The 15,131-nt window shown below is 28.5% G+C and overlaps 1 protein-coding gene across 1 annotated transcript; it reads left to right on the top strand.

Moving 5' to 3' along the window:
• Positions 1–1,854: 1,854 nt before the first annotated feature.
• LOC129959467 (uncharacterized) lies at positions 1,855–14,755 on the top strand. The gene is made up of 3 exons (XM_056072306.1): positions 1,855–2,017; positions 5,550–5,647; positions 14,294–14,755. Exons 1-3 carry the CDS (start codon positions 1,975–1,977, stop codon positions 14,588–14,590), a joined length of 438 nt encoding a protein of 145 aa, XP_055928281.1. The 5' UTR covers positions 1,855–1,974; the 3' UTR covers positions 14,591–14,755.
• The last annotated feature ends 376 nt before the right edge of the window (positions 14,756–15,131 follow it).

Below are 15,131 nucleotides of genomic sequence, written 5' to 3'. Positions count from 1 at the left end.
AACTGTTTTTAGTACGATTAGTAACAAATGCTTTCTTTTAAAAAAGACAAAGGCCTTATTTCTAGGAATTCACTAAAAAAATTTTTAAATCACATTTTTAAAAATATAGCTATTTTTGCATCCCCTTATTGTTGTGACCATATACATAAAACGATAATTTTTTCAGGAAATTATTTTAAGTACAATCACGTAAATAATGAAAAATTATTTTTTGAATTAATAACTTGGTAAATATTATGTAAGATTATATTATTGTAAAGAAATAGTCTTTCTTGTCGTCTGAGATATGTTTGAATATAACAGCTCTGATCTAGCACTATGCGATTTCAAAGCGAATAATAATTTAAGAACCAATTGGGACTTTTCTGTGCTTTAATGGTACAAAAGACATATCCAGCTGTGCTATGTGAACATGAATCAAATCGGTTCAGTTGTAGCTATGCAACAGTCTCTACTTCTGAATCAGAGGATCGCGAGTTTGAGAACTAATTCTATGATTCTATAACGGAGATTATTCATGTATGTAGGCTTGGTGGAAATTTAGTATTTTAATACTTTTATTTGTATAATAAACATTCAATAAATGTCTATTTAAACTTTTTGTCGCACTTCCATCTATCTATAATTTCATTTTCACTGTTTAGTTTCAATATAAGTAGATTTTATATTAGAAGCTATAAATATGTGTATATATGTGTATTTCTGTGCTAATAATTCCTTAGTAATTTTTATAATTAAAAAAAAATTTAAAAATTTCAAATTCCAAAAAAAATGCTCAAAGTTATTGAAATTTTTCAAGGTTTCAATCATTGAACATATCCTAGAAAAATAAGAAAAAAAAATCAAAAATCTTTCTTCAAAATATCTACTGTAGGAAATATTTGTATAATATGAGAAAAATCATTTCATTCTAAAGCAACTGCGCTTGAATTTCATCAATGAAACTTAAAAATAGCTGACAATTCAAAGTTGTGTTTAAATTAATTTTAATCTTAGCACCTTAAAAAGAAAGAATTAACTTCAAATTGCAGAAATTTTATTCTTTCAAAAAACTTTTCTACAAATTGCTAAAAAAAACAATTCAACTGTAAGGATCGACATTCAAAACTGCATTTGAATTCCCTTTCAATTTAGCATCTTAAAAAAATAAATTCAGATTACGGAAATTTGAGAATAAACATTTTATTCCTTAAAACATCTTCCTTCAAACAGTTCAATGCTTAAAAGAACCAGTTGTAAGAACATCATATTTTCGTAAAAAATTTAAAGTACATATAAAATATCTTTAAAATAAACTATTATCCTATTATAATTATTAAATCAAAGTTCAATATCCTGTTGCGAATCGTGTTTCTTAAGAAAACGAACTTTTAATAAACATGAAATATTTGATAACAGAAAAAAAATTCGCATCATGAATTGTGTACTGGGTTTCTTTTAAATAAACTATTGCCTTGTTATATTGATTGAAGAAAAGTTCAATATCCTTTTGTGGATTGTGTTTCTTAAAAAAAACGAACTTTCAATGAACATGAAATATTAGATAACAGGAAAAAAAAATCGCATCTTGAATTGTGTTCTGGATTCTTTTAAATAATTCGGGAATAAATCTTCTATTTTGCGCCTAGGCAGTATGTTTATCTAATTAATGACCTCTAAGAAAGACAGTTTTTATCCACCAATTAGAGGGATAGAGTCCATTCCTTTAATCTGATTGAGTCACCTAGCATTAGTTGTCTGTCGGATTGTAGAAGACTATTAGTGCAATAAAACGCTTCATCCAATGATTAAGCGCGGTTGATTTGTAACAGCTCGTCCTATCCCGTGGCAAGAACATTTCTCAGACTTTCTTATTCCTCCTCAAGAAACTAATGCTATTTCAAGAATTGAACTTAATCAGGTATATAAAGCGTGACTTGGACTTCGAGACTATCAGTGATCTGAGAAGTTCCAGGAAGGAAAGAATTGCATCGAATGGACTCATATTTTTTTCCTCCAAGGAATTCAAGTACCAAAAGTGAGTTTTAAGATAATATTATTTAATGAAAAAAAGATTATTTTTAATTATGCTTTCAAAGTGGATTTGATTGAAAAATTTCTTATAATCTTATTCAAATAAATTTAAATATTCATTTTTAATTACATATATCGATTTGCCAAGACTAGAGACTTGTAGGAGTTTTCTTAATTGATATGAAATACTTACTTTCCTTTCTAATTATGCCAAGAATTATTTTTATTAAAATAAATAAATAAATATAATTATTTGTGTTTCGTTAGTAAAAGGCTTTCAAAATAATAATAATTTATTCAAAATATTCATAGGAGTTTCTTTAATTGATAAGAAATAGTTACTGGCTTTAATTATATGCCAAGAAGTTATTTTTATTAAAATAAATAAATATGTGTTTCGTAAGTAAAAAGATTTCACAATAATAATAATTTATTCAAAATATTCATAGGAATTTCTTTAATTGATAATAAATAGTTAGTGGAATTAATCATATGCCAAGAAGTTATTTTTATTAAAATAAATAAATAAATATAATTATTTGTGTTTCATTAGTAAAAAGCTTTCAAAATTATAATAATTTATTCAAAATATTCATAAGAGTTTCTTTAATTGATAAGAAATAGTTACTGGCCTTAATCATATGCCAAGAAGTTATTTTTATTAAAATAAATAAATAAATATATATGGAGTTTCTTTAATTGATAAGAAATAGTTACTGGCCTTAATCATATGCCAAGAAGTTATTTTTATCAAAATAAATAAATATAATTATTTGTGTTTCGACAGTAAAAAACTTTCAGAAGAATAACCATACATTATTCAAAATATTCATAATTAAATTTCAGAATGCATATATATATTTGTATTAACTATGCATATTCAGATTTTATATTTATTATTTTCCCCAAAACTTTTGCACGCTTTTAGAACTGTCTCGCTATTTTCTGTAGTTTGTTTCAGAAATTTTCACAGACATATCTGAATTTCAAGTTTAACATATTTTGAATTTTATACATTATTCGGTTTGCATTCTTATTAATTTTATCAAACTGTTGGCACATTTTCAGCCATGTTCCACTCCTTTTTTTTTACTTGATTCTCAATTAATTACATATTTAAGTTATTTTGAATTACAAATGCTACAGAGATTCCTTAATTGCTTATCCTCTGGTACATGAATATGACATTTTCAATGTTCTGTTGGTTCATTGATAACTCAAATTTAAATCAAGTGAACTCACAAAGAATGAGTGACAATCAGTGACTTAATTAAATTAAATCTTTTCGGTATTACAAGATTCAGTTCTCCAGAAAAACAAGTTTTTTCCAAACCTCTATTAAAATCACCTGGTGTGTAAGATAGCATTCATGTAATCATTCCTCAAGATTAATGCAGTCTGCAACAAACAAACCTGCAAAATATTAGAATTCTGTTTACTACAAAATAGCTTATTTATCCATCTCTCACCATTAATAATTTAGAGAACCCAGCTCTTTGCGTTCTTATTGATAGAGGTACCTATCTTAGAACTTCCCTCTCTTTTGAGATAGCATGGAGATAAAATCATTCTTGTAGATTTAAAGAGTATTTTTTCAAGTTCTGTAGCTATGGAAAAGCTTAAAGAAAATCTTTTGGTTTTAAAGCTTTTGGATCCAACTATCAAAAATTTATTAAATTATGAATATTAAATTACTTTTCTAAACGATTGATAAAAAACTGTTAACTATTAAGTCAAAAATTAAAAATAAGATACGAGAAAAAAGATTTTTAAAAAAACCTTTAAAAAATTAGTTTCAACTTAGGAGTTGATTACAGATTCATTTTTTCAGACAGTTATGAAACTTTTCCAAAAAGAGAAACGAATTCTTACATTTTCAAATATGTAATTTAGAAAAATATCTTTGCAACTTTCTTCTTTAGTAAAAGTATATATTTAATATCTTTTGCTACTCCCGATTATCCGCGGAATTGGGTGGCGCGGCCACCGCGGATAACAAACATCGCGGATAATCAGAAAAAAGTTAAAAACGGGTATAGCAAAAGAGAAAACAGTCATTCCAACTTTGAAAAATCGTTTTATGTACAATAAAACGTAAAATAAACAGCAGGAAATGTTTAACTAACGCTTAATATTTTAGTATATCATTCAAAACTAACCTAAAATGCATTTTGTTAATGAAAACAGAAAAGTGCTTTGTACTTACAAAAGGCATCAAGGATACACAGAAAAATTAATACATATGTACTGTTTTAATACTATAATGTATTATGTAATTACAAAAGCATAACTGTAAAATTACACCTTTTTGAAAAAATCAGTCATTTGTGTTTGCTTCTTGCTTTGGAAGCATTTTCTTTTCGCTTGTAAGCAAAAAAAAAAAAAAAAAAAAACTTAGTGAGGCAATCGCGGATAATCGGGAGTCTGCTGTATTTATAAAATGTAAATATTATCACATGTGTACACATTTCCAAGAGAAAATTAGCAATTACCTACATGGTCTTCATTTTTATTAGCATTATTCAGTGCAGATACAGAGGCAAGGCCTAATCATTTACTTTTTCTAGGATTCATTGTTTTCAATACATTTTGGTGTAAACGAAATTTCCTTAAGCCTCTCGATTACGGAATACTCACACACTTGTTCTGATTCATGTTAAGGTAATCAGAATTCATCTAAAAGAAAAGTGATCAAAGCGAAGAGCTTATAGATAATTCAGAATGTGTCAAAAGATCTTTGACAAACTTCAGGCTTACAACTAAGAATCAATTTTAAATTGGAGGAAATGATTGAAAAAGCAACACCCCACCACTATAGAGGTCGTTTTGACAATGAAGGTAATGGCTGGGAAGTAGGTGGATATTTTGGTTTGCATTTGTTATAAGATGGAAATTATATTTTGATGGAGAGTTTGGTAAACATACATAACGAATATCTGTCGATGTCTCAGTACATGATACAAGTACAAGGCAACGAAACGCACAATAACATTTCAGTAGCAATGTTTGGAGTAGCATAACAGAAGAGTTTTTACTATACTCCTACTTATTCTCTGTAAGGCTCGACAGAAGAACTTGTCCAATATTTTTGGATAAAATATTCCCAGAATTATCTCTCGTTTATATTAGCAGAAACGTGGTGTTCTATAATATCTGAATTCATTCTTTTCGTTAATATTCCATTATAACGCCTCCTTTAGTTATCTTACTTTGTGACCACATGTTCCAAAGTATAAATGATGACTTACCATTAGAGTATGCATGGCTTACCTTTAGAGTTTGTCTAATATCTTTTGACTCACTTTGCATATTTTATGTTCTGAAACGTCATTCCAAGTGCAAAAATACAAAATTAGATAAAAAACTATAAGGATAGGAGTTTCTACTCCAAACGTAATACTAAAAGTTTGTACAAAATAACTTGTACTTCAATTGTATTTTTAAAGAAATGTAAGTACACGTAAAAAAACCTATTAATATCTGTTAGTTCTGAAAATCAATTAAAATGCTTTATCTTTTCCATTTCTTCTGTACAGTGAAAATTCCCAAACTGCCGATCTTTCTGTTTGCTGCTTGGTTGTTAGCAATCCTAGTTTCCTCAACTTTAATGGAAGAGGAGAATGCATCTTCAGAGGTATAAGTTTTTATATTAAACCAATCTATATATGTATTAATGAGCTTATTAAACTCATGATATCAGATAAATCTCAACGCATATGCTATATAAAAAAAGATTTGTTAATTAAAAAAAATCTTTAATATAAAATAATTGTTCTTAAAAAATTGCAATTTGCAATTGCAATGACACCAGGAAAAAATCAGATATTTTTCATGCCAAGAAAATTTGCAATTCCAAAAATCAGAAAAATAAGGAATGGAACAGTACTTTTCCTTATTACATAAATTTATTTGAGCAATAAGTATTCAGCATGACCATCACTGTATGAATTGGCATAAGTAAAATTAACTACAACACCTGTGACAAATGAAAGTAGCATGAACAAGTGAATTCCATTCACGCTCAGTCTAATGGCATTTTTGACTTCCACCATTGAGAAAAGGGAAGGACTGATATGCACGAAACTCTAAATATCCCAAAATTCTACCGAAAAATCAACCACTATTTGGTAATTGTAATGGCTATTTGATGTTGCAACTCCATTAGTCTTAACAAAATGCCTTTTCAGAGCTTACAACGTGAGGGAGCACCATCCTCCATGGTGTTCGCTAGGAACAACATATTTCCTTCTTGAAATATAAGCACAACAAGAATTAAACATCATTCAAAAGTCATAATTTTCGTTTTCCAGCCTGTGACCGGACAATGTTCTGCAGAGAAGAAAGGGCTGACTCTGAAAGATACGGTGAAACCACAACCGTCAGAAAGAATGAATGCTAGGCTTAGTCTTAAACTCACGAGAATTCGACGTCTATATATGCGAGTGCTCAATGTGTTGAAGGCCATATACAATGTAAAGTGAGCTTTATCAGTCCACAAGACGTTAAATAGCCATTGTGGTTCTTGTTCATTTTTTGCCAGAGCCCACATGGCAAGTATACCTCATCGGAAATATCTAGAAAAACAACTGGTTCAATAATTACTCTGTGTATGGAGGTAGAATTGCAAGATCCTTTGAAAGGTACGTCGAATGAACAATTCAGGCAATTCTAATATCTTAGTAATTGCAAAAAATCTTCAATGCCCTATAAATAACTCGGCTGCCTTACCCTCCGAGAGAGAGATATGCACATACAGAAGCTGTTTATTGTGGCCAATAACTAATTTCTAAACCAATACAGATATGCATATAGTTCCATTTTGAAAAATGCTTTAAGTGAATTATATTTTATATTGTTTGAATTCCTCTCCCCCCGAGGGAGGCACCTCGAAATGAGGATGAGAATGCTTCCGGCATGGTAGTTGGATCTCGCCACCCTGGAGAGTACACGAAAAGGTAAGGGTCTAGCTCCTCCCATCGAAGACGGGACATACTTCCTTAGGGAAAGGTTGTACGATGGCTGGTGATGGTCCTTAGGACTCAACCACAGTTCCCGCCAGTGTTGATGTTGAAGCGGTCTGGTCAATCAGTATTTATTATTCGTGTACTCTCGGGTGGGTCGGAGAGTTAAAAATATGACTTATATTGTTTAAGTCAATTAATATATTCTTCAAAAAGTTATGAAATCTAAATTTTTATATAGTCCCCCGTCCTACCAATCATATTTAGTAAAACTTATTTCAGGTTGTAATATTCTAAGCAAAAAGTCATTCTTCTGAAACTAAAATTGATCGATTTATGAAAAATTGAAAATCATTATTTTAAACGAATTTTACAGATAATATGGAATCTCCAGTGCAGTTTTAAGGGATCATTTGCAAATTGAAATTATTTACTGCTGCGTTATTTGTTCATATCGTTTCTTAAAATATGGGATTTCGGAAGATGGGACTCTTTTTGTCGGTTTTTTTTTTTATTTAGAATGTCAATAATTTTTAATAACCTTGATTAATAACACTAGAACATCGTATAAGTAGTTACATTTTGTAACTGTTTGAGAAATATATTTATTGACTCAAACAACTTAAAATATAATTCTTCTCACCATTGAAAGCATTTTTCCAAATGGATCTCTGTTTCTGTCTCCAGCAGTTTAGAAGCAAAAATTAGATATTGTCCCACTATAAGAGTGGACACCCTGTTATTTGTATGATATCATATGCATTTGTTTTCTTTAAATAATGAATATTTATCCATCAATATATGATATTAGACTTTTTCGTAAAGGTTATTGTCTTCACTTTTAGAGTCAAAAGCATTTCAATCCATTTAGATTAGAGATTCCTAGAAGTTTCTTTCTCAAACTTTTTACAGAATGAGAGAGGGGATTGCGTGACTTTGTTTACTACAGAAAGACTGTGCCATTCCAAATTTAGATTTTTTTTTTGATAAGCCATTATTTGTGATAATGAAAGAAAAACGTTATTAAAAATTATTATTTTAAAAATTTAAACAAATTTCTTTCTTAAAGAAAAAAATATTTTCCTTACGAATGTTACAGAATTTGAAAGGTATTGTTTCTCGGATATTTTACACAGCAGTAATAATTTTCTGCTCTACCTATAATATTTCAAAATTAGATATGAATCATCAAATGAAAGAGGTTTCATATCTTTTTATATTAAACTACTTGAAAACCCTGCGTTACTCGAGATTTAAATGTATTTCATGCGTTTTACTAATGAAAGATTTACGGTTTAATTCATTGCCACAAAAATTAAATCAAAAACAGACTTTAACTTCAATATTTTTGAGTAAGATTTTAACAATATGTCGTGTATGAAAAAGTAAGAATCCATTTAATACAAGTACTTGAAAGAATTCCAAAGAGCTCATAATCAAACGCTTTTAAAATAACTTATTTTAAATAGAAGTACTTATTTTATATAAAATATAATAATGCACAAATTCTTATGAACAAATGAATAAACCGTAGAATTCTTTTTAAACCTGTTTAAAATGTTGCCAAAAATATTTAGAAGAATAAAACAAAGATATTTAAAAATGAAGGTAGAGTAGTTCAATCTCTCACCATTGCTTAACAAAGCAACATTTATAAGTTTCTTTATTTTAAAATCATTTGCATATTTTCAATTACCTATTAAATTTCGAAAAATTGTTGTAAATTAAAGTGAAAATGAAACTGGTATCTTTAAAAGGATAAAATTCTAAATTTTAATGAAATATTATTTTTTTATTATTATTTGAATAAATTGCTTTGAATTTACTGGAGAAAAACTGCACAATTTCCCTTGATATTTAATTAATTGAATATTTAAATATCTTTTGCAGTTTGGAAAGTTAACAATATCTTTCTTTTGTCTTAATTATTATTTATTAATATGGCTGAATTCGGCCTCGTTTTTATAGGAGGTGTAAAACTTACCTACATATAAACACACATAGCCACAATGATTTTAATTTATACCAAGATGTACACATGATTTCCATCTATTTTCCTCTTATTTGGCTATATATTCTTTAAGAAAAACAATTCCAGCACATTTTAGTGCTGTTTTAAAATAAAAGTAAAGATTTTTTTTCCATTAGTGAATCACAAATTCCTCAATTTTGGCTGAAAACAACGAATGTATCATCATTTTTCTATCGATGTTGATATTAAAATATATAATGGTTCTTACAGATTATGCTATAATCATAACGAATAAATTCATTCTTCAGCTTCTAAGGCTTTATTTTATAGCACAAATAAAGTTAATCGCCTTTACATATTGATGTAAAAATCTTGGAACTGATAAACAGGCCATTAATATATAGGGTGTTCATTAATTATTGTCGGGGTTTCCGTACCTCATAACTTTCAAATAAAAAATATTACACAAAAACCGATTACGTATTCGTAAATTACAACTCAAAGAATTTTACGTGGCAACAATGCGATCTTAGCGCATTTGCAGTCTGGGTAATTATGACGTCATTAGTAAAAATGGCGACCGTGCAAGAAAAAGCAATGTGTGTATTGTGGTTTTTCGAAACTAAATCAGTCATAACTACTCAACGTCGCCTCAGGACCACGTACAAGAAAGATCCTCCTTCGGATAATTCTATCAGACGCTGGTTAACACAATTTCAGGAAACTGGTAGCGTTCTACACCGAAAGGGAGCGGGAAGACCGAGCACATACGACGATATGGAACGTTCTCCATAACCGCCTTCAACTGAATGCCTACAAAGTGCAAATTATGCAAGCTTTACACTTTAATATCATTAATAAAATTCTTTGAGTTGTAATTTACGAATATGTAATCGGTTTATGCGTAATATTTTTTATTCGAAAGTTATGAGGTACGGAAACCCCGACAATAATTAATGAACACCCTATATTTCTCAATGCGGGCATGTAGAATTAATTTTTTTTCAAAAAATAACTTGCATTTAATTCAGTATGTAATATGAAGCAGATATTGAAGAAATACACTTTACAAATTAAGAAATTAAATAATGTGCAGATTAATAATGTGTTTAAAGTTAGAAAAATTGAAAGAAATATTTTATAATTTAAAAAGGTATTTATCATTTAAAATTGTGAAAGTAGCTTAAATAGTGTTGAAAATTAAATCTTTCGCGCAAATAATTTATTTTTCTAAATCCATTTGTATATCCTAACGCAACACTGAAAACATAAAAATATTTATTTTATTATATTTTGCAAATATAAGTAAATAGTTTTGACTTAAATTTTGCTATATGAAATATGTACAATTTAACGGTCATGCACCGTTGCAATGCAGAGAACGCGTCTCACTGTTTACTAAAAAATTAACTAATTATGTAATGATTGAAGCATCTGTAGGTTGTAGTTTTTTTTTAAATTATTTGGACCTCATTACAAAAACAAAACCCTATTGAAAATGGTCAGACATCGTAAAAGTAAAAAGAGGTCTTTTTCTTATTATTTTCAAGTAAATAAAGCAGAAAAATTATTGGAGTAGAATATAAAGAAAATTAATTTGGAAAAAAAGTTTTTAACAAAATGCAGCTGACATCCAAAATTTTTGATTAAAATTTGAAACTTTATATTTTCAACGGACAAAAGTGTCATAGAAATCTAGCCAACACAAGATTTATTAAGTTATTGGTGTCAAAATGATTTTAGGAAAGAGACTAATGTTTACAAATAATCTCATGCTTCGAAATCAGCTTAGAAGCATTTTTTTTTAAAAATTTAATTAATTTACATATTTAAAGAAGTTAATACATAACAACTGAAGCCTAATTAGAAAAAAATTATGGATTATTATCTTGGATAGTTCTTTTTAAACTTTCTTTTTTTTGAAAAATGATATCATTTGTGCAGTTTATATGGATGACAAATATTATTGATACAAAATATTTATTTTTAATTTGTATGCAAAAAGCTGGAAATGGGTAACATAGAAATAGATAAAAGAAAGACAGAAAGAATTTAGTGATGCTCTAAATTTTATTTAAACAAGGTTTCAAAAACAGAGTCGATAGTATAATTTACCAAATGCAGAGAAGGAATAAAAAGATCAGGAAGAAAACATTGACTTGATCATTGTAATTGCTTTTGTTTTATACTTTGTTTTTTATACTATGTAAATATGCCTACGTTTCCATGTTTTACACCTTGTTCCAGAAGGCCTATCAAAAATAGAGCCGATAATGCAATTAAGCAAACACTATTTCAACTTCACCCTACAGACTAAATTGGCGCATTTTTTTAACAGGTTGCACAAATTCGTGGATTACGCGGAATATAACTATATAATTTTACTTGAAAAGTTCAAGATTTCGCAAAACATTTCAAAAACCATAATATACTCTTATTTTTGCTATGTTATAGTTTCTTAGAGTGAAACATATTTTGTTTCAAACATAAATGCAAACAAACATTTTACAAATAATGATTTTTCACTTTGCATTAAAGTTATTTGAAATTATTAAACAACATAAAAGTGTTTTGATCAGAAGTAACATCGGAAGATATATTTAAACTTTATTTTTGGAGAGCGAATCGACACACAAAATGATGCTATTCAGAACATTTTTATATATTATATTTTATACATTTTATTTTTATATACTATGTTCTGTATTTTTTAGAAGCCACAGCACTGAAACAGTCTAAATTCTACGTAATAATATTTCAAATGTTGCAGAATCTATTGGGAATAACATTTTTTACGCCCTCCTATTTTTAAAAAATTTTATAATATTAAATTAAATTTTAAATAAATATACAATCATTTTTTATCGTTCGGCATTACAATCGAAAATAAAAAAACAGTATTATCGACTAATATGTCGAAAGAACAATGGCCGCTATTTAAAATATTACGATGTTCAAATTTCAATTTCTCTTTATTCATAAACCATTCATTGTAAAAATCATGGTTACTATTCAAAGAAGTTTCGTTAAATATTTTGTGTTGTTCGAAAAAACTGAGTAAACGCAAATTTGTATGAATAGATTGTCAATTGTATAAGCAAACATTTTATACACTTATTTAGAATATCCCTAAAAGCCATTTACAAGCTTTAAGAATAAGTATATAAAGAGGTATTGAAGGAGATATATACAAAACTAGTTATTACTTTCACATATACGTAGTATAGAAAAAGCATAGTAATCGTCAAAAAATTGAAACTCAAGATTTTGACATATATCCATGTTTTAGACAACCCTGAGTACACAAAACACATTTCTGGTAAATGCAGATTTGTATGTCCGTATGTAATAAAAGTAACTCAAAACCACTCAGAACTAGACAGTTGAAATTTGGAATAAGGTCTTTACACCTAATTTTCAGATTTCTGTTACATTTTAAGTAAAGTCATTTCAGAGGAAGTTCATCTGTCCGGCTGTTTGAATATAAATTAACACAATAACTACAAAACGAAAAAGCTAGATAAATAAGATTCAGTACACAAATTTAACATCTATAGTGCAAACACTGTTTAAGTTTGAGCCAAATCCAATAAAAGGTTGATTGTCTATACGCGATAATTCAGCTAGCGATAACTAAAAAAGCGATTGTCAGTATGTCAGTACGATTATAAAACGCATCGACTTAAATATCTCAAATTTTGTATGAGATTTTGTGACTACAGATGCAGTTGTGTGTTAAATCTTTGTTTCAATCAGTTGAGAAAAACGTGTCTAAAGCATAAATTCAATTTTCGGATACTATTAATGGTATGCCAGGTATTAATCGTCAAAAAACTCGCCAAGGATGACACAATAGATTCAGTAAAAGTACTAAATTCATGTCAAAAGTTAATATTTCGAAAATATTGTGCGCCATTGCTCTGTAAGGCATTCTTTGGCATTATGAGTTTATTAAACCACTCCCGCTGGTTTTTATAATAAAACATCGGGTTGCAAACGCAAAGGAGAAACGCTACGAGAAGATCTTTTTCAGTGATTTAAATAAAATATATATATATACATTAGATATAAAATGTAAAGCATTTACAAAAGTTAAACTTAAGAATTGCACAAATAATGACACCACAAACGTATCAGCTTGACTAATACAATGACAAGTAAAAAGCATTAACAACAACAACAACAAAAAAAAAAAAAAAGAACCGTTTGGAATGCTGAAAGCAAATGATTAAATTTCTCGCCTTCTAAAGATATGCACTCTCTTTATGTTGTTATTCTGGCAGCTGTATTGCTGTACTCTCTTGTAAATTTATATTCTTTTAAATCTGAGTATCCTTTTTTTTTTTAAATTTAATTTGCTAATAGTTTCGCAATGCTCCATTGCTGTAACCCTTTGTACTTGTGACTATATGTTCTATAGTAAAAATGTCTTGTCCCTGATTACCTGGCCGACCTTTGGAATTTGTAAGAGATTTTATGGGAACATCCTGTGGAAGTCTTTTGTGGGTGGGGGGAGGGGGAGGATAGAATGTTTATATTTTTAATGCCCAGTAATTAGTCCATGAATAATAAGAATTACTGGAAACGTTTTTGACCAATTATACATAAAATTTCTCATAATATTGCCCAGCAGGGCGAAATAATTTGTAAATAATTAAAACTAGCTATGCTATTAGATTGATTAACATATCCTAGAAAGAATATGAATTTAAGGGAGAAGATATATTATTAGAATTTTGGCAGCTAATGATTTTAGGAAACACTGCTATATTTTAGAGAGTTTTTTTTAATTCACTTTAGTGTTGCATTTATAATATAGACTGTTTATGCTGTTCATTGTATAGAATTGTATGAAGAATGGTTTCTTATTTGCAAAGATGGAATTTTGTAAAAGATTAAACACTGAATTCTTGATGTACTAAGGTTTTTAAAATTTATATACTTATGCATTTTCTGACACAATATTCTAATATTGTCAGAACTATAGATGGATCGATAAAATTTCATTATTTTTAATTCCTTGCACGTGGCTCCATCTAGCAATGAATTTCGAAACAAATTACTTTCAAGATTTTGCTAATATTTATGATAAAAATTACAAATTAAAGAACCAGCAAAAATAAAAAATATTTAAAATAAAAGATCTATTTTTTTCACCTTCTTCCCTCATAAGGATGGTTTAATTTTTGTAACAGTATTAAAAATGGAATATTTGAAAAATTACACGTGTTTTTTAGTTTCAGGTCCAAGGTAATTAATTAAATGCGTGAGCTGCTGATGCAGCATAATTTTTTTAGGAGTATTAAAAAGGTATTATTTGAAAAATGAACATGTTTTTCCATTTCAGATCGAAGGTAATGCAATGCGTGAACTGCTGATGCAGCGTATGTTTCAACCAAGAATCATGGAAGACAGCAGGGAAGCCGATCCCAAACGAGCTCATGTTCGTAGATTTGAGCAGTTTCCGCCTGGATTTGTAGGGGTACGAGGAAAGAAGGAAAAAAGCAAATCCAAAGATCCTGTTCCTGGATTTTTAGGCGTCCGCGGAAAAAAGGACTCTCAGCTGCATAATCATAGAAATTATCATCCCAGCAATAATATTGCTAGATATATTCAAAGAGAATTTTCGAAGTTTAAGGTGTAGATTTTGATTCTGTTTTTTGCTGATAATGTGAAGAACTAGTGAGAATGCATTATGAATGTTAATAATTTTATCCTACTGAACGAAAGTATTCTGTAATTATTTCATACAAAATACAGAGAAAACTTTTCAAGGCTATTGAATTTTTTTCTTCAAATCTCGGACTGATTTTCATCGCAATTTGAATTAAGAACTTTGTAGATACAATTATTACTCATCTGAGGAAATTTGTCTTTTGACATATTAAAAAAGTTTGATTTTGAAACAGATTTAATATTTTGATTGAAATTAAATCGTTATAAACTCATTGTTAAGTGTAGAATATATCATTATTGTGATTTTTAAAAATTATTTTTCTAAATTCATTCATTATCATTTATAGCATAAAAAGTAAAATCATGCTATTTAAGGTATAGGAAAAAAATTTTGAAATACGTATTTGACAAAGAGAAAACAAACACAAATTGTTAAAAAGTAATCGTTGTAAAATTTTAAAAATACATATTCAACAATTGAACATCGAATTTTTTTTAAATGAAAATCA

This window comes from Argiope bruennichi, chromosome X1, assembly GCF_947563725.1.
Source record: "Argiope bruennichi chromosome X1, qqArgBrue1.1, whole genome shotgun sequence".
In the NCBI taxonomy this organism is placed as follows: domain Eukaryota; kingdom Metazoa; phylum Arthropoda; class Arachnida; order Araneae; family Araneidae; genus Argiope; species Argiope bruennichi.
Note: the sequence above shows the minus strand (reverse complement) of the source record. Positions and strands in the feature narration are given on the sequence as shown.